The 21,104-nt window shown below is 34.3% G+C and overlaps 1 protein-coding gene across 1 annotated transcript in view; it reads right to left on the bottom strand.

The window, feature by feature from the left end:
- Window positions 1–18,681: 18,681 nt before the first annotated feature.
- The window catches only part of LOC107734346 (peripheral-type benzodiazepine receptor-associated protein 1-like), a 64,810-nt gene continuing 62,387 nt past the window's right edge, over window positions 18,682–21,104 (bottom strand). The window contains exon 32 of the mRNA XM_016546280.1: window positions 18,682–19,722. Within this exon, the coding sequence (XP_016401766.1) occupies window positions 19,480–19,722 (243 nt within the window). The 3' untranslated portion in view covers window positions 18,682–19,479. The remainder of the gene's footprint in view (window positions 19,723–21,104) is intronic.

Genomic DNA, 21,104 nt, shown 5'->3' with positions numbered 1-21,104 from the left:
GCTCCTCAAACTCTTGCTGACTGACACAAATGCTGATGGAAATAAAACTCACACCAACTTGAGAAACAGACAAGAGTCTCATTTAAGCGCTCAGATTCGTTAATGGTGTTTACTGGGACTCATATTATGGTTCACTGAACACCCCACTAACCCACACTAAACTAAAACCTGACTCATCTAAGCTGTTTATTCAGCAGACGTGATACACTAAACGGTGCATTGTGTTTGTTAAGAAAAGTGAGCTCTTACTTTCATATGTTTCTGGACTTGGAGGATGATACAACACCTAAATATCATACACTTAAATATTAAACAGTTGACTTGAATATTATACTACTGTTTCAGAGTTTAACAACTTCCCACCAAAAACTAGATCATTTTTGGGGATTTTGGTCCTGCCTTGTTATGCTTCAAAAATGTCCAGCCTGCAAAAATTGCTTATAAATTTTGTGTTATGCTGTATTATTACCATATATTGGATTCAATCTTTTTATCAACTTGTTTTCAGTTATCACAGGTTTTGTATTTGTTTTTGTGACTGATTGGTCGTCAGCCTCATTGATCTGAGCTCATGCACCTCAGTTTTTTTGCCAAAATTATCCACAAATAATGCTTTTCACTCAAAAACTGAGGTGCAAAAGAAATACAAAACCTGTGATAACTGAAGGAAAACAAGTTGGCAAACATTGAATTTAAGATTTGGTGATAGAGCATTATGAGAGATTGACAAGGCAGGGAACACCAAATTAGGTAAAGGATTTTTGAGTACAGCATAGTAAGGGTTATGGTTGACTCTTAACTTTTATAAAGAATATCTCTTTGGATTTGAGACTTTAGTCTTTGCAACTTTACAGATCTTCTTTATGCACCAAGAGCTTGTAACACTCCAAAGAGAAAGGAAAACTTGAAATCGCATCATATGACCCCTTTAAAGCAAATATCCCTCATGAACTGAGTAAATGTAAGTGAAGAAGATTTAAGTAGATCTGAATAACTGAACATTTACTCTCATTATACAGTCCATATTAAAGCATGTTGGAAAATCCAGATTTTCCTCTCTTCGCATGCAATTGTTAATTGTGTCCAAAATTAAGAATATTGACATGGAATGAGTAATAACTTCAGTACAATTTCTCCATTTTCAAATTTTTAGATTAAAATTTTACAAAAAATATGATGTAAAATCCCTAAATATAATTCGTTAGTCAAAAAACTCATTTCTAAACTAAAAAAAAATCTATAATAGATAGATATAATTTTAGACAAAATAAACTCTAGGCATTTATTGTGGCATGTCCAACTCTAAAAATCACGTAAGTGATATTTAGAGATTTTATTAAGGCACTACAGTTATTTATTATTGTGATATTGACAAAGCCAGTGAAATTATTATTTTTTTTTTTGTGAAAGCATGTGGGCCATGAGTGCAGTGCCTATGTTTATTAAGACAATAAATGTGTTGTGACGTCTGTAGGAAATTGTCATGTAATGGAACAAAGCATCACACTGATGCACATCTGTCATAATCATTCACATCACAAACACTGCAACTAACCTTTGACGAATATGAGCTTTTTGAAACATTTACATTGAACATTGAAACAACTACATTTTTTAGATGTAGATGTGGGAAGTGTGCCGGGGTGGGCCTGATTTTTCCATGTTTGAGAAACACACCACATCTCCACCTCTGTCACGTTTCAGAGAGAACCATCACCTCCTTCACACGAGCAAACAACAGTTACTGACTGACTCAGAAACAACACTTCATAGTCATTTCAGTCATTTCATTGCAGCACCACACGTGGCTGGTGTTAATTTCAAAATATATATATATATATATATATATATATATACACTTAAGTCACACTTCTAAATGTCTGAATGTTGCATTAGATCACAAAATTTCAAAACAAAACAAGCACACTGTTCAAACAAAACATTTGACAAAAGAGGTTTGTACAGTTTGCAATGACCATCAATGAAAACATAATTTCAGCATTTGAGTGATATTTTATATCTAATGCAATTCAGACATTTTTGCAGTGTGATTGTAGTAAACAAGCATCACTGTACACGTGACACGAGCAGCAGACAGGAAGTGGTTTCTTTAAGCTGAATAAAATTCTAATTGGAACCTTTAAAAAAAAAAAAAAGTTACATGTCTGAGACAGAAAATAGCTTGAAAAAGGACTAAATGTCATTTTGAACGTCACCTACTAAACATGATGCATGAACATTAGTGAGTTTTCATTTCAGTTTCATTTATTTACTTATAAAGCACAAATAAAACATAAGTTAAAATGAGACCAAGTATTATAATGAATTAAATGCAAGGATAAAAAGATGAGACTGTAGCTTAGATTTAAAATCATATACAGAAGATGCGGATCTCACAGATAAGGGAAGACTGTTCCATAACCTGGGACCGGCCACGGCAAACGCACCGTCACCTTTCAACTTCAGTTTGACTGTAGTTGGGCCTGAATGAATCATAGTAATTCTAAAAGTGATCAGGATCCGTACGGGTTTGACACACAGCCAGTCACAGACCTGCGTCACTGCCTTTATCAGGATGTTTGATCAAGGTCGTTATGAACAGAAACGCAAAGCTGAATCAGAAATAGCATTCGTTTTGAGAGTGATCTTACTAATGTGCCTTATTGATTACAGAGCTTATTTACATAAATGGATGTTTGAGTCTGCAAGTGCAAAGAATATGTATGTGAATATAAGTCAAGATTTATATTTTATTATATAGAACTTAATATATAGAACATAAATTATATAAAAAATATTATATATATATATATATATAGTTATATTTTTTAGTTAAGTGTATAGATTCACCCATACAAACACACACACACACACACACACATATATATATAATTAGCAACTGTCTTGTTTTTTTAGTCTAAATATTACAAAATGTAATATTACAAAATAATCTGTGGCTTGTTTTTAGCCTGAAAATATAATTTTAATTTTAAAATATCTATTTATTCACAAAAGAATAAAAGAAGAATAAATAGCCCTAATAAATAGTAAATAAGTCCTGTTTTTTATTTGTTTAATTTTTTTTTTTGCTGTTGCACCCACCTCAAAACTGATCTCAGGTCAGTGAGTTATGATGGGGTTCATCACCTATACAAATGAAGAAGAGAAAGTTACTTAAAATGAAGTAAATGAAACTCAAGAGTGAAAGTACAACTTCTCATTAGAACAGGCAGAAATAACTTTAGTGCTCTGAAGAGAAATGACTGTTGAAATAATGTAAAAGAAATATTACAGATACTTCAGTGTTTTGGATTCTTTAAAACACTAAAGCGAATGTGTTTCAAAAGAACCAGAGAACTGAAGGTTCTTTCACAGAATTTATGACGTTTCTTCTATTCGAAATACTTTTGGGTTTTTAAAATCTCATTTAGGCTAGATTCAAACACATTTGGGCGCGAAAGCAGGTGATCTCGTCTTCCCTCCTCGATTTGTAAGTTCTGTTAGGTTTAACCACAGACACATACAGCGGCTCACTATGCAGGCTGTATATGTGCACTTCAAAGTGTTTCAGTTTTGCACCCGAGTTTACACCCTAAAACATGGTGCAAAAACACACCACTCAGTTTAAAACCAGCAAGTCAGCATTCGACCAAAAACCATTTAGGCTACATACAACTCACTTATATTACAAAATCCTAATCATGCTGACTGAATGCTGGCTTAAATATAATGATATAATGCACACTGATATAAAGAGCATGCAACTTCTTCATGGTTGCATGCTCTTTATTTCTTACGTTTAATCTGTGTGCATATTATGAGCTACTAGAACTTGTTTTTGTCATTGAAAAGCTAACTGAAACTAGTTCAAGCATGAAAATCCTCATAATGCACAAAAATGAGTTTAAAAAAACAAAACTGAGTTTTTAAGCTTGATTGATAATCAAATGAAGAGAATTGAAGCCCAGATCCACAGCAGCTTCCTGTTTCAAGATCAACCGTTGAGTCTCATGAGTCTCGTCACACTCAGATTGACCTGATTAAAGGCACTGCTCACTTTCTACTGTACAAAAACTACCCTAACCGTTACATGTGTGTAAATAGTTAACCCTCTGGTGCTGTTTGGTCACTTTTGACCAAAAAAAGTAGTTTTTATTTATTTTTTTTATTTTTTTTTACTTCATCAGAATGGTGCAAAACTTCTACTAGAACTTGTTTTTGTCATTGAAAAGCTAACTGAAACTAGTTCAAGCATGAAAATCCTCATAATGCACAAAAATGAGTTTAAAAAAACAAAACTGAGTTTTTAAGCTTGATTGATAATCAAATGAAGAGAATTGAAGCCCAGATCCACAGCAGCTTCCTGTTTCAAGATCAACCGTTGAGTCTCATGAGTCTCGTCACACTCAGATTGACCTGATTAAAGGCACTGCTCACTTTCTACTGTACAAAAACTACCCTAACCGTCACATGTGTGTAAATAGTTAACCCTCTGGTGCTGTTTGGTCACTTTTGACCAAAAAAAGTAGTTTTTTTTTTTTTTACTTCATCAGAATGGTGCAAAACTTGATAAAGGTTTTGTCACTTGCTATGTAAAGACAAATAAAATCATGGACATGATTCAAAAAGGTTAAATGGTCCTGGAAAAATTGTCACACTTGTACTGTACTGTACTGTTCGCTGTCGAAAATGACTGCATTGGAAATGAATGGGAAGTGAATTTCATCTAGTGGAAACGGTCGGTACTGCACCCAAACAAAATCTTAGTCATTTTTTGTGATATCAACTTCAAATTCAGAACACAGTCTGTTTAGATTTATGGCTTTGATTTTCACGCAGTTTTAAAGTAAAACATGTTTTGGAAAATGTAAAAAAAATAGTATTTTTGAGCATTTTTCATAATAATAAGCTTACATTTTTTTCACGACTTCAATAATCTGTCAAGCATTTTCTTTAAAAAGAGATCAGATCTGTGCTCCAAAGCATTAAAGATTTACAACACTAAGTTGGAAATGTACTTTTCAGGTCTAAAATTATAAAGTGGTTAACAGGTAATACATGGATCATGACTATTCCATAAATATAATTTAGTACCATAAAATCCCCTCAAAATACAAAATATTAAATACAATTAAAAAACTAAAATATAGTCCATTCATTTCATTGAAATAAAAAGGTCACTTTTGACCTCCATATGAGTGTTATATTGATCTCTACATTGAAAGAAATGTGGTGTAGGATTCACTTTGAAACAATTTTCACTCAGAAATTGCTAATAAATTTCACACACACAGAAAAAAAAATACAAAGAAATGGCAAGTAACATTACATTTAATGTAAAATGCAAAATGTTCTAATAATAATCTTTGTTAAACTTAAAAAAAAAAGCATTTTTATAGTGTATCTATCTATATCTATATCTATATATATATATATTAGTGCAGTGATCTCAGCACATCTCTTTTTGTGATGAACAGAATCTTTAATCCATCAATAGATCAATGAGAGTCTGAATCACTTCAGACTAAAACATAACTTATCAAACAAATCAGACCACATTATTAATCATGTTATGTTACATCATATCCTCCGGTTGTTGGAAACACACACACACACACACACACACACAGTTAGTCAATAGCAGGATCTCTGAGTGTTTCAGTCACACAATCTTCAGTTTAAAGTCAGAATGACAGCCGTCATGTGTGACCTCATCATGACACGTCTGCCAGAACGGCCGCTATTGGCCGGTTCCTTCTATGGCCATATTTGGAGACGTGTGCACTAGTGAGTGCAGATGACTGATTTAATGAGTGTGAGCAAACAAAACTCATCTCACAGTGTGGGTTGTCTGAATGGTTTTTGCATGAAAAAAAAAAATTGTGATTTTAGTGATTTTTTTCACTTGTTTTATGTTCCAGCAGGTGAAAATAGTGTACGCAAAGTAACAGCACACTTGCAAGACACTTGTAAATTATTTTGTAATATTAAACGACTTTGTAATATTCAGGCAAAAAACAAAACAAGATACTTGCAAATTATTTTGTAATATTAAATGATTTAGTAATATTCAAGCTAAAAAAAACAACACTTGCAAATTATTTTGTAATATTAAATTAATTTGTAATATTCAGGTTAAAAAAAACAAGATACTTGCAAATTATTTGATAAAATTTAGGCTAACAAACCTATGTCATACCTTTGTCATTATACAAATTTATGTCCTCATTTGTCACAAAAACGCGCGCGCACACACACACACACATACACACACACACACAGCGGCTCAGAGTCATATTTTAAAACCAGAGGAAGTAACAAACTGCAACGCCATCATCTGCAAAACACTGGTCAGCGGTCGGTCTTGGGGACAGTTAGGACAGAGGGACAACGAATGAAGAGAACAAAGACACACAGGAGGAGAGCAGGGGAGGGGAAGCTGGTGCCAATCCAGATAAGGTCTATCAGTCTGGACAGAACTGCCTCGCCGTCAGCCAATCAGCTTTCAGCACAAGCACAGGTCACTTCCTGTTCAGACAGATCTATAAGTTAACCTGTTACATGAGCAACCACAGGTGTGAGAATAACATTAACTATCAACATAAGCACAAACACAAAAAATCTTTTGATTTAACATTTCAAACCCAAGTGACACTGATACTTGATTTGTGTGTGTGTGTGTGTGTGTGTGTATATATATAATTTCTCTCTCAATAATTTCTATATAAATCTTAAAATATATAACAAATAAAACTTAAGAAAAATAAAAATTTAATGAATAATAATTATGAAATTAATAATTAATATATATTAATATATCATAAATATAAATATATAATTTATAAGGATTATTACATTTATTATTAAAATAAATATATAATTAAATTATATGCAGAAATGTTATTCTGTATTGTCTTTGTCAAATAAAGTATAAATTAAAACGGTCTAAATACATCCAAATAGGTGGCTGTATGCATTCAAATCAGCATGCAACTCATTTTACTCCAAAAATGTGATGTATTTTAAAGTGAAAATGGATATTCAGCAAAAAAAAACACATTATTTTATCCATCAAGAATTAAATGGATCATGAATAGTTATTTGGCATTAAAGTACAGCATTTTATAAGGCTATTTTACATAAAACAGCCACATAAAACCGTGAATGATTAGCTGATTATTGGTTAATGCTAACCAAAATGGTTTTATAGGTGGAGAAAAACATTTTTTTTCTTCATAATAATTCAGACTAATGCACTAAATATAGGGATTGACCTTCTATTGGCATTAAAACACCTAAAAACAGAATTACGTTTGAGCTATTTAACAATAATTGCTGTAGATGATATTTTGCTTCTATATGGACTCACTCCAGGAAGAGTAAAAGAGCACGAAAGCCACCGTCCGTGACACAGTTAGACTTCAGCTGCCATGAGAAAGTGGCAACACACAAGTTCTCACTCTCCTCTCACTTGCTTGACTTGTGTTTTCCTCTTTCTCTTCTTGATATGTTGGAGGAAAAAAAGACAAAATAGTTGCTTCTCACAGCATCTTTCATCAATCGATTCAGCAAAGGACACCAAGCATCAGATCGTCTTTCTGACCTGCACGTGCTGCTGTGTGGTGTGTGAATATAAAAGTCCATTTCCTGCTAGATTAAATCGTGACCGATTTTAAATTGCATACAAACTTTTTTGTGTTTCTCATTAGCCATTTCCTGGTTACTAAAATTCTATTTGACATTACTAAACTTCTATTTTCAAAGTCTTAACTAGTGATATTTGCTACAGGGTTTGCATAGTTGAACTAAAACCATAAAACACATTTTTGTTGCTTTAAATAAAATAAACATTATTAAACTGAAATGAAATAAAATATAAAATGATTTTATTAATAAAACTTAGAAAAAAACAACAAAATTACTAAAACTGTAATCAGTCTTGAATATTCAGAAAAAAAGAAACTTAAACATACTTAAACACACGAACGGCATAGTTTTGTACATTTCAGAGGTTTCAAATTAATATTTTTAATATTTACATTTAACAAAAATATCTTAATATTTAATATACATCCAAATATCTAATCTTAAAACAGTATTAATATATATATTGAATATTAAATATGTATTGTTTTAAACATTACATTCTCAACACTTTTCCCTCTTTTAAAAGACAAAGGCATTAAAACTGGCGGGTAAATGTGTCATAGCGAAACCAAACGAGATGAGAGTCAACTTCAGATCACATCTCTCTTACCACACCTTTTTCCACTCTGCTTTTTATAATTGTTGAAAAACCATGCGGCTCTGACCTCAAACACACACACACACACACACACTTAATGAAAATCCCCGGCTCGGCTCTCGCTGTGTCAGGTTGTCATGGATGCAAACAGACTTTGAAAGGCAGGTCTGATAATGTGAGCTGGGGAATTGAAACCCGGCCGGTGTTCCCTGTATGAAATTAAATGCTCAGGGCCTTCACACCCGAGCTATATCTGATGCCCTTGTTCAGATACAAAGAAGAAAGAGAATGATTTAAACCTGCAGCATCATGTGCATGTCAATAATCGCTAAAGCGACAGAGCAGACCTTCTCAAAACCACAATGTTTCAGTGATCTGGGTTAAAAATCACATTCAGACATTATTCATCTCTCATTATATTCTGATTAATCGACTCCTCTTCAACCACAGCTGAAAGACTCGTATGCACGCATGCAATCATCAAAATACATCTGACAGCAATAGGCCGTTATTAAAAGCTTTGTAAAATAAATAAGCAGACTACATGCAACTGCTCATCAGACTCATGCATGCATGCCGAGTTCTTTGCAGGTGTTGCACACAGGAAATAACACGCATGAGTTGCTTTACGGCTCCTTCCTGTGCCTGATCACATCAGATCTGCATTTCTCCTCTTTTAGTCAACTTTACTTCATTTTAGCACGCTTTCAGAACTAATAACCCGGCTGCTCCACTAATAAACTGAGCGTACTGATCTGGATTCTGCTTTGAATGCGATCCCAGTCAGTCAGACACAAACTCCTGGCATGGTTTCTCCCGCACACTTTCCTCACACATAATCTTGCACCGGCTGATAATTCACTTCCCTCTGATGGGGATTGAAGAGACATGCTTTGGCGTTTCCCCTTCTGTTGCAACTGTTAAGCAATGGGAGAACAAACCGAAAGAGCTCAGGAGAACAGAAAGAAAGATAAGGCTGAACGCTGACCGGGAAATAGTCATCTAGCACATTTCTGTTCATTTTAATGTTCATTTCAACCATTTTCCATGAACATTTGGTGCCCCAATTTTAAATATTTGGTTACATCCTTAAGATCAATCGTTTGCATGTTAAGATGAATCGTTTGTATGTTAAGATGAATCATTTGTATTTGAGATGAATCACTTGTACTTTAAGATGAATCATTTGTATTCAAAATTAAAAACAAATTATTTGTATTTAGAGATGACTCACTTGTATTTAAACATGAATAACTTGTATTTTAAAATGCATCGCTTGTATTTTACGATGAATCGCTTGTATTTTAAAATGCATCGTTTGCATTGTAAGATGAATTGCTTGTATTTTAAGATGAATCGCTTGTATTTTAAGATGCATTGCTTATATTTTAAGATGAATTGCTTGTATTTTAAAATGCATCACTTGTATTTTAAGATGAATCGCTTGTATTTTAAAATGCATCGCTTGTATTTTAAGATGAACCGCTTGTATTTTAAGATGAATTGCTTGTATTTTAAGATGAATAGCTTGTATTTTAAAATGCATCGCTTGTATTTTAAGATGAATCGCTCGCTTGTATTTTAAGATGAATCGCTCGCTTGTATTTTAAGATGAATCGCTCGCTTGTATTTTAAGATGAATCGCTTTTTATGATGAATCTCTTGTATTTTAAGACGAATCACTTGTATTTCAGGATGAATCACCAGTATTTTAGGATGAATCACTTGTATTTTAAGATTAATCACTTATATTTTAAGATTAATCACATATTTTATGGTGAATCACTTGTTGTTTTCCTCATTTCTTTGGATAAAAGTGTCTGCTAAATGTACAAATAAATTGAATAGAGCAAAATAGCATATTAGTGAAACCGGCATCAGTGACTGACAACAAAAACCATGCTTTTTACTGTTCCCACTATTTATTCATACAAACTTGCATTAACCAGAATTGAGACTCTTAAAGGGATAGTTCACCCAAAAATGAAAATTTGGTCATTTACTCACCATCAACTTGCTCCAAACCTGTATAAATTTCTTTCTTCTGCTGAACATAAAATAAGATATTTTGAAGAATGCTGGTAAACCAAGCAGTTGACGGCAACCATTGACTTCCATTGTATTTTTTTTCCCACTAGGGACCAACAACTTTTTAGTTACCAACATTCTTCAAAATATCTTTTTATGATCCACAGAAACTCATACAGGTTTGGAACAACTTCAGTGCGAGTAAAAGATAAATTTTTTGGATGAATTATCCATTTATGTGAGTTTTTAATATCTATTTATCGAGACGTCTGTCTCAACTGAAACGGCACCCAAATGCAGAATTCAAAACACGTCACAGCAAAGGAAATGCGAATACGTGAATACTGTATATGTGGACATTAGCATGTGCTTAAATGAGTCGGGGGTCAAAAAGAGCAGCGAATGAAAGAGAGGCGTGAGGCACTGACTGTTATGCCTCTTCCTGTGTGGTTGAGCACCACGTGGCTGGCAGCGGGGTTAAATACGAGCACTTCTCCTGTTTTAGGCCCATTTCTACTTGGGCTGGAGAGGAAGACGCCAGAAGAACTCTGCTAAGACCACCGGAGAAGAAGAAAGAGGCAAATATGGCACTACTGGGCTTGATCTACAGAGGTATGGATGTAATTGAGCCATAAAATACAAGTTCTGATGGGTAACGTATGGTTATTGTTATACTGGGATGCGCAGGAAACAGGAAGCGATTTATTTTGTACATTTGGACTTTTCTTGTTTCATCATCAATGCACATAATGATGTACGACTTTATGTATTAATGTTCTGCATAAATAAGTTTTTCACTGTAACATTTGTGAGCAAATGATTATGTCGGACTCTCCATTGATGCATGTATAAAATAAAAATAAAAATAAAAATAAAAAAAAAAGAAACTTTAATTTAAATGTACTTAACACACTAAGGCCTGTGAACAGCATTGTTGTGTACATTTCAGAGGTTTCAAATGAATATTTGGAATATTTACTTGTAACAAAATATTTTAATATTTATATATATATATATCCAAATATCTAATCTTAAAACAGTATGAATATATACTGAATATTAAATATGTATTTTTGTATACATTAAATTCTCAACACTTTTTCCTCTTTTAAAAGACCAAGGCATTGAAACTGGCGGGTAAATGTGTCATAGTGAAACCAAACGAGACGAGAGTCAACTTCAGATCACATCTCTCTCACCACACCTTTTTCCACCCTGCTTTTTATAATTGTTCAAAAACCATGCGGCTCTGACCTCAAGCACACACACGCACACTTAAAAAAACTCCCCAGCTCTCCGCTCTGGCTGTGTCAGGTTGTCATGGCTGCAAACAGACTTTGAAAGGCTGGTCTGATAACGTGAGCTGGGGAATTGAAACCCGGCCTGTGTTCCCTGTATGAAAATAAACGCTCAGGCCTTCAAACCCAAGCTATATCTGATGCCCTTGTTCAGACACAAAGAAGAAAGAGAAGGACAATGCGGTTTATGCTGATTTAAACCTGCAGCATCATGTGCATGTCAATAACCACTAAAGCAACAGAGCAGTCCTTCTTAAAACCACAATGTTCCAAAGATCTGGGTTAAAAATCACATTCAGACATTATTCATCTCTCAATATAGCCTCATTAATCTACTGATCTTCAACTACAGCTGTAAGAATTGTATGCATGCATGCAATCATCAAAATACATCGGAAAGCAACATGCCGTTATTAAATGCTTTGTAAAATAAATAAGAAACTACATGCAACTTCTCATCAGACAGCATGCATGCACGCAGTTTTTTTTGCAGGTGTTGCACACAGGAAATATCACGCTCGAGTCGCTTTACGGCTCCTTCCTGTGCCTGATCACATCAGATCTGCATTTCTCCTCTTTTAGTCAACTTTACTTCATTTTAGCACGCTTTCAGAACTAATAACCTGGCTGTTCCACAAATAAACTGAGTGTATTGATCTGGATTCTGCTTTGAATGCAATCCTGGTCAGTCAGAGACAAACTCCTGGCATCGTTTCTCCCACACACTTTCCTCACTCATAATCTTGCATCGGCTGATAATTCACTTCCCTCTGATGGGGATTGAAGAGACACGCTTTGGCGTTTCCCCTCGTGTTGCAACTGTTTAGCAATGGGAGAGCAAACCGAAAGAGCTCAGGAGAACAGAAACGCCGACTGGGAAATAGTCATCTATGACATTTATGTTCATTTTAACCATTTTATGCTTTAACATGAATTTATGAAACATTTGGTCCCTCAATTTTGAATATTTGGTTACATCCTTATGATGAGTAGCCTGTATTTGAAGATGAATCGCTTGTATTTGAAGTTGAATCACTTGTATTTGAGATGAGTCACTAGTATTTCATGATGAATTGCTTATATTTTAAGATAAACCACTTGTATTTTAAAAGGAATCACTTGTATTTTAAAATGAATCACTTTTATTTTAAAAAGAATTGCTTGTATTTTGAGATGAGTTGCTTTTATTTTAAGTTGAATCACTTGTATTTAAAGATTAATCCCTTGTATTTTAAGATAAATCACTTGTATTTTAAAAGGAATCACTTGTATTTTAAGATAAATCACTTGTATTTTAAAAGGAATCACTTGTATTTAAAAAGTAATTGCTTGTATTTTGAGATGAGTTGCTTGTATTTTAAGTTGAATCACTTGTATTTAAAGATGAATCCCTTGTATTTTAAGATAAATCACTTGTATTTTAAAAGGAATCACTTGTATTTAAAAAATAATTGCTTGTATTTTGAGATGAGTTGCTTGTATTTTAAGTTGAATCACTTGTATTTAAAGATGAATCCCTTGTATTTTAAGATAAATCACTTGTATTTTAAAAGGAATCACTTGTATTTTAAGATGAATCCCTTGTATTTTAAAAGGAATCACTTGTATTTAAAAAATAATTGCTTGTATTTTGAGATGAGTTGCTTGTATTTAAAGATGAATCACTTGTATTTTAAGATGAATCCCCTGTATTTTAAAATGAATCACTTTTGTTTTAAAAAGAATTGCTTGTATTTTAAGTTAAATCACTTGTATTTTAAGATGAATCGCTTTTATTTTAAGATTAATCACTTTTATTTTTAAAACGAATCACTTGCATTTGAAGATGAATCGCAAAAGTGTCTGCTAAATGAATAAATTAATTTTGAAATAGAGCAAAATAACACACTGGTGCGACAGGCATCAGTGATTGACAATAAAAAAAACATGTTTTTTCCTACAATACAAATTGGCATTAACCTGAATTGAGACTCTTAAAGGGACAGTTCACCCAAAAAGGAAAATTTTTGTCTCTCCACCATCAAGATGCTCCAAACCTGTATGAGTTTCTTTCTTCTGCTAAACACAAAATGAGATATTTTAAAGAATGCTGGTAACCAAAAAGTTGACGGTACCCATTGACTTCCATAGTATTTTTTTTCCCCCACTGGGGACCAATAACTTTTTGGTTACCAACATTATTCAAAATATAATTTTATGTTCCACAGAAATTCCTACAGGTTTGGAACAACTTCAGGGTGAGTAAATCATTCATTTTTTTTGGATCCATTTAAGTGAGTTTTTAATGTCAATTTATCGAGGTGTCTGACTCTCCCGAAACAGCACCTGTAAATAAACGCTGCATTCAAAACACATCACAGCAAAGGAAATGTGAATACTGTATGTGTGTGGACATCAGCATGTGCTTAAATGAGTCGGGGGTCAAAAAGAGCAGCGAATGAAAGAGAGGCGTGAGGCACTGACTGTTATGCCTCTTCCTGTGTGGTTGAGAACCACGTGGTTGGCAGCAAGGTTAAATACGAGCACTTCTCCTGTTTTAGGCCCATTTCTACTTGGGCTGAAGAGGAAGACGCCTGAAGAACACTGGTAAGACCACTGGAGAAGAAAAAAAGAGGCAAACATGGCACTACTGGGCTTGAGCTACAGAGGTATGGATGTATTTGAGCCATAAAATACAAGTTCTGATGGGTAACGTATGGTTATCGTTATACTGGGATGCGCAGGAAACAGGAAGCGATTTATTTGGTACATTTTGGCTTTTTCTTGTTTCTTCATTAATGTACATAATGATGCATAGCTTTATGCATTAATGTTCTGCATAAATATTTTCAAGTTTTTCACTGTAATGTTTGTAAGAGCAAACGATCATGTTGGACTCTCCACTGACGCATACATACAATTTAAAAATTCAAAAAATATTTAGTCAATTTTTGGAATGCGATAGATTGTCAATTGCATTTCAAAATTATTTATTAACTGACAATATGAAGAGCAACTTTAAAAAAATAATGCATGTGCACCAGTTCCTGTTTAACAAAAATGCTGAAAGTGCTAAAAAAACGCACATTTTCTATCTTTGCAGTTTCTTTTTTTTTCCACACAAAACAACAGCAAAACCAAAACAAATATGAGCATTTTAAAATAAATATCTGTAATAAAACACTCATCTTCTTTTGAAAGAAAAAGCTTACTCATGTTGATCAAAATGGCTGCCATCTGATGTGAGGAAAACGTTTGTCTCGCCACCGCCAGCATTTGCGAATGACGCATTTTTTATTCTTGAATTTTCTATTTTAATCAACTTGTTTTCAAAAATTGCTGTATAAACTTTAACATGATTCAACAAAATGCATGTTGCAGTATATTTGTTGTACATGATGCACCTAATAATCTAGTTCAATGAATTATTAATCGCAAAACAATTCTATTTTGCATGTTGTATGTTCAAATAGCAATCAATCAAACTCGATTTCCTGAAATGTTAAGAGTTTGAAGTCTGTATAGAGTTTGGGTGTGGTTCACGAGCTGTACAGATGTGGAAATGTGTGTGTGTTTATGTGAAACAGGAGTTTGAGATCTCCAGCGTTTCTCCAGAGGAGACGTGGACACCTGGACATTGGGACATACAGTGCAGTCATCCATAAAGTAGAAAGCACTACTAAACCCCTCGCCACAGTGTAGTGTTTCCTACTTTATGGATGAGTGTACTGTTGGCTGCTGGGAAACTTCACGCCGCTCGACACAGGACGACAGGAAAGAGAGAAAAGAGGAACTGGCTTGGTTTCGTAAAGCCGTGCACGTCTCATAGTGTCAATGCAGGTCCACGTGAGACGGCAGCACGCTTGCAGAAACTAAAGCCGGGTTTCTCTGATTGATGTTGCTGTAAAATCATTGAAAATGTCTTGTATGATGCATGTTTTAAACTTCAATAAAACAGAAACAAATAAAACCCTTTTGTCTCCGAGTCAAGGTTATTATTGTTAACTAAAACTGAAAACTAAAATAATTTTTTTTGTCTCTTGCTACTTTAATTAAATGTCAACTGAAATGAAATAAAAGAAAAACTTTTATTTACTAAACATTTTTGTTACTAAAAAAAACTAAAACTGAAATAAAATTAATAAAAACGATATAGACAAAAATCATATAAAAAAAACAAAAAACACTAAATATGGGAAAAAAAAAATCACTAAACTAAAATTAAAATGAAACAAAAAAAAAAAGTAAAAAAATAAAAACTTATTCAAAATATTACAAATTATTATATGCACTAAATTATTATTATTATAAATAGCTATATATATATATATATATATATATATATATAAACACTGATTTGAGTCCATCACAACAGAAAGCCATTTTATGTGAAAATATACTTTATTTCTGTAAAAAGTCCATATTGCAACAAGTCTTTCACTTCAAGTAAATCACTACGACTTTCCCCACCAAGCAAGATGCCCGCGTGACTATCCAAAAACATAGTTTCGGCATGCACAACAGAAACCCGAAAAATACTTTACCAAAAGAAGCCATATTCACAGGTGAGTTTCCAAAAAACGCATTACAAAAATGTACAAAAAAACATCCTTCAGGACAGACACAAGAATAGAGTCTCGTTCTCGCTGTATGAAAATATCATACCTCACATCACAAAAAAACACCGAGCTCAATGCCGCCTCCTTCGCGTACGGCCAAACAAAGGTACGTGCTACTACTACGACACATAAATAGAATAAATAAGGCCGAGTATAGATGGAAACCCATCATGCATGCAGTCATTACAAACACAGCTGTAGTAAACTTGAAGTTAAGACTAAACAAGGTTTCATAAGGCTAGTTTTTATTATGGCCTAGGATACGCCTACTTGCAGTAGCGACAGTTACGATGGTAAGATCTGCGGCCTGTGCGTTCCTCAGCTTCACCGTGGCAGGAATCACAGCAAGCGTCTGGATTATATAGTGCAGCGAGGGGAAAATCACCTGACTAGTTGATACTAGGGGCTGTACAGTGCATCACTACCCATGAAATGATCAAGGATGCTTGTTTGATGACATATGCAGTCTGCAATAATGCTAAAACACAACTTTCTTTGTATATTCTGTTCGAGAAACGGTTGAAACTTTCACCTACTTCCTGTTTGTGAGGACATTTGGGCTCTAGCTCCGCCCCTCCAAACGCCTGGCGTTCTGTGATTGGTCGCTGTAGTGATGTGCACAGCACCTCAAGGTTTGGCAAGATTGTGTGGTTTGGACAGTCTCGCCTGAGAAGAGCAAGAGCTGACTTAAGACGCGAAACTGATGAGCGGTTCGACCTGAGAAATGATTTCACGTGAGCCCTGTGAGACCACAAGAACCAACGCAACAAACGCATTTCGCTCGCATTACATAGCAGTGTAAAGTTGAAGGGTGTGTGGTGTTACGCTCACATGCTGTGTCTTTATTACAACGCTCCTAAAACGGAGGAAAAGAGATTAGGAGCTAAGCAAGAAGAGTTAAGACAGAGCTCATGCAGAAAGAAGCCAACTTTCAACGTTTCGTTCCTTTATCCCACATTATAAATGAGTGAATTATCATTGTCGCTATTGTAAAGTGAGTTCCATGCCGAAAAGGCGAAGCTGAAACTAAAATACAAAGAGTTCATTACGAACAATAAAAGCTTCAGTGCAGCATCAGATGCACAATATTACGTTTACAGAGAAATATCAACATTTTCTGGTTTGAAATGCTGTTTTAGCATGCAAATAACAAATTATAAAGATGAAACTGATAATAAAAATATGTATTGTTGTTTTTTTTTGTTTTTGTGCAAATGCAAGCATAATATTCAATTAAAAAAATTCATGAAAATGTAATGGATTGCCGAAATGAGCACAGAAGTATGGAAGCATGTTTCTGCTACTGAATGAAAAATAAAAAAGGTAATTGCGGCTTTTAATCTCACAATTCTGACCTTTTTTCTCAGAATTGTGTGATATAAATTTGTAATTCAAACTTTATATAACGCAATTCTGAGAAATGAAGTCAGAATTGTGTGATATAAAGTTGCAACTCTGAGTTTTGAGATATAAACTCACAAATGTAATAGTCTTATTTTTTCCCTCAGAATTGGACTTTATATCCATAAAAAAGTCAGAATTGCGAGATATAAACGTGCAATTACGAGAAAAAAGTCAGAATTATGAAAAAAGCAGGAATTTCTCACAATTGCAAATTTATATCCCGCAATTCTGAATCTAGCCAAAAAGCCATGTGTTGACTGTGAAACAGTAGACTTTAATTATATGCATTTATGGTGTAATTACTAAATTTCCGTGTCAATCCATGTTAATTTTTATCGCGAATAATGCGCTGTCACTTTAATTCAGCGCAGGCAGCACAGCAGAAATAGACTCTGCAGACATGACTGAATCGCATGCAGTGTGAACGCTCTGATCCGTTAACATGGGCGCGGACAAAATACACACCACAGACGGAGTGTGTGAACCTGGCGTTACGTTTGTATGCCCGCCCGGTCTGTTCTGTTCTCGTGCTCCATTTAGGCGCGCTGCATTCTGATTGGTTCGAATAGCATACTGCGGGAGGTCGAGTCATAAATGCATTCAGTGTGAATTTGAAACATATTTCCAAAATAAAACCAATTAGAGCTTTATCAAAAAGCTGTAACATGTCTCTAGAACAGACATAAGGCAAAATAATTACTAAGTAAAGGTGTAACAAAATGTCTCTAGAATAGACATATGGCAGGAAAAAATATAAAAAACCCTGTGTCCAGGGATTTTTATTTTTGCCATGCATTGGTCATAGAGCTTTGTGGCGTTGCCTCAGTGGTTCGAATAGCATACTGCGGGAGGTCGGGGGCGCGGAAAATCGTGCTATAAAGCGATTTAGAAATCGCACAAGCTCAAATCGCGATTTTATGACGATTTCGATTAATCGCACAGCCCTAATTCTGACTTATATCTTTTTAATATCTTGTCGATTATATCTTGCAATTCGGAGAATAAAAAGTCAGAACTGTGAGATGTAAACTCGCAATCGTGAGAAAAAAATCTGAATCGTGAGATAAAAAGTGTCAATTACCTTTATTTTATTTTTTATTCAGTGGCGGAAACGGGCTTCCACACAGTAGTGTGTAGAATATAATAAAAAACTATTTTCAGTAGAATACAACAACAATGAAATAATCTGAAACTGTGGAAAATATTGTGATATGGATATGAAAAGGTTTTGGCCAGTCGGTGATCATTCAGATTTTCTCCAGTAAAAATGAATGAATTAATATGTAAAGACTTGAGTTCAGTTCAGTCTGTACTGGTTTAACTAACTGGTTTGTATTACTCTAGCTTTAACCGGATAACACCAGCAACACAAAACAGGGACAGTTCTGCAGTCTTGGACCCGACTTGTAGTGCAAAATATTTTTGTAGCGACAAAAAATTATTTTGTCGTCAACCTTCGCTTTATTTTTCCAGAATTCCTGGAATAAATATCACGTCAAGATATTTCCTCTAAGTGTGCTTTGCCTTTCAGTGGCTGATGTTTGTGAACACTAGCAGATGGTTAGTTCATGTCTAAATGCTGTTATATTGAAGTTAAGAGTTTATTTAGAATATTTCGCTATCTTTTTACTCTTTAAATGAGTAGTTTTATAGCTTTTCAACAGGCATGAGCTCTAGTCACAGCTTTAATGGGTTCAAACCCATTTCCATATTTGCACAAGTATTGCGATTATTTTTGAAAAGCTTTTTTGAAAAGAAGAAACAGTCCGACACACGAAAGCGCTGGTATATCTGCGTCATTATGGCAAAAATCTGAGAATGAGAAAGATTCTCCTATTGGACGGACACACTCAAACTGACACGACATACGAGAGAAAGTGCAATCTGCAGATCTTTAGGCTCACAGCTACTCCTTCTTGCTGGAGCCCAGCTTTCTGAAGAGCTTCCTGCCCTTGGAGAAGAAGCCTTTCTTCTTTTTCTCAGGCAGGGAGGCGGCGGGGAACGGAGGGGTCGCGGGCAGAGATGAGCTCAGGGTCGGTTTCTGCTCAGAGTCCGGCTCAGGGTTCGGTTCTGGCTGAGCTGGTGGATTCAGGTCTAGTTGAGAGGAGCTCACGGGATCAAGATGCTCAGACGATTCTGTCTGGCTCACCTGGGAGAAAAACAGACGAAAAGTGAAGGTGGGCAAGTAGTTGAGATTTTAATGCCATGTCACGTCATAAAAAAAATTAAAAATAAAATAATAATAATAATAATAATAATAAAAATAATAAATAAATAAAAATAAAATAAAAGGATTACAATTACACAAGCTGTTTAAATGCACATATGATAAAAATTCTAAAACTGTTTCTGGTAAGTTCTTATTTAAGAAAGTCCTTAAGAAAGCTGAGATAGAGTTAACTTTCTACCAATTACATAAGAGTAAAAAAAAAAAAAGAAAACTACACAATGTGTTTAAATCTACATATGATAAAAATTGTAAAACCTTACCAGAAAAAAATAAATAAATAAACAAGCCCTTAAGAGAGCTGAGAGAGAGTTAACTTTCAACCAATTACATAAGAGTTGTATAAAATACAATTAAAATAAAATAAAAAGATTAAAATTAAGTAAGATGGAGATACCAGTCACAAATCTGACAGACACCTGACTTTGTCATGATCTTAAAAATGCTTCAGCTTAAATGACAAATCAAACTCATGGAGGCATATATCTCACTATGATTTTAAAGGGCTAGTTCACCAAAAAAAAAAAAAATTTTTTTTTTTTAAATTTTAAATTTTAAAATTAATTTATAATTTGTTATAATTTGCTCACCCTCATGTACAAACCTGATTTTTTTTTCTGTAGAACACAAAAGATGATATTTTGAAGAATGTTGGTGTCCAAACCAGGGTTATTATGTAATCCAAAATATTAATAATATAATATAAAATAATATAAATAACACTAAAATAGCACTGGTCCCTAACCTTGACAAAAACAAAACAACAAAAGACATTATTAGGGGGGTGAAGTATCACTTTAATGTAAAAGTATTATGTGAAAATGAGATTTGGAATAATTTGCGGGGTTTTCTCACTGCAAACATTCTAGATTCAAAAATACTGGATCTCTAAAACATTAAAGTAATTTTTTAGTGTTTTGTTTTTCTGAGCTGTTAAACTTCTCCTTTTGTGTTCCACAGAAGAAAGTCAGTCATACAGGTTTGGAAAAAGAGGAGGCTGACTAAATGAGGACGTGTAAACGAGCCCTTTAAAGCATGTGTATTGATTCTATAATTCATCTTCAGCCTCTCAGTGTCCTGTTCAGAGTCATTATAGATCTTCTAAAGGGGCAGAGGAGACGCTAGAGAGGGTTTGCTGCAGGAAGGGTCAGATCTGTGAAACACTTACGGTCACTGTTTAAAGTGAACACCTCTCCTGTGCTTCTGAAAACCATGCAAAAATAAAAACAAACACACATAAGACGACATGCAGAACAAACGACAGCTGGAGAAACTAATGCTGTTAATCAATGACGGACAGAACA

This window comes from Sinocyclocheilus rhinocerous, unplaced genomic scaffold, assembly GCF_001515625.1.
Source record: "Sinocyclocheilus rhinocerous isolate Xijiao unplaced genomic scaffold, SAMN03320098_v1.1 scaffold370, whole genome shotgun sequence".
NCBI classification, from domain to species: Eukaryota; Metazoa; Chordata; class Actinopteri; order Cypriniformes; family Cyprinidae; genus Sinocyclocheilus; species Sinocyclocheilus rhinocerous.
The sequence above is the reverse complement of the archived record's forward strand: the minus strand, read 5'-3'. Positions and strand labels throughout refer to the sequence as shown.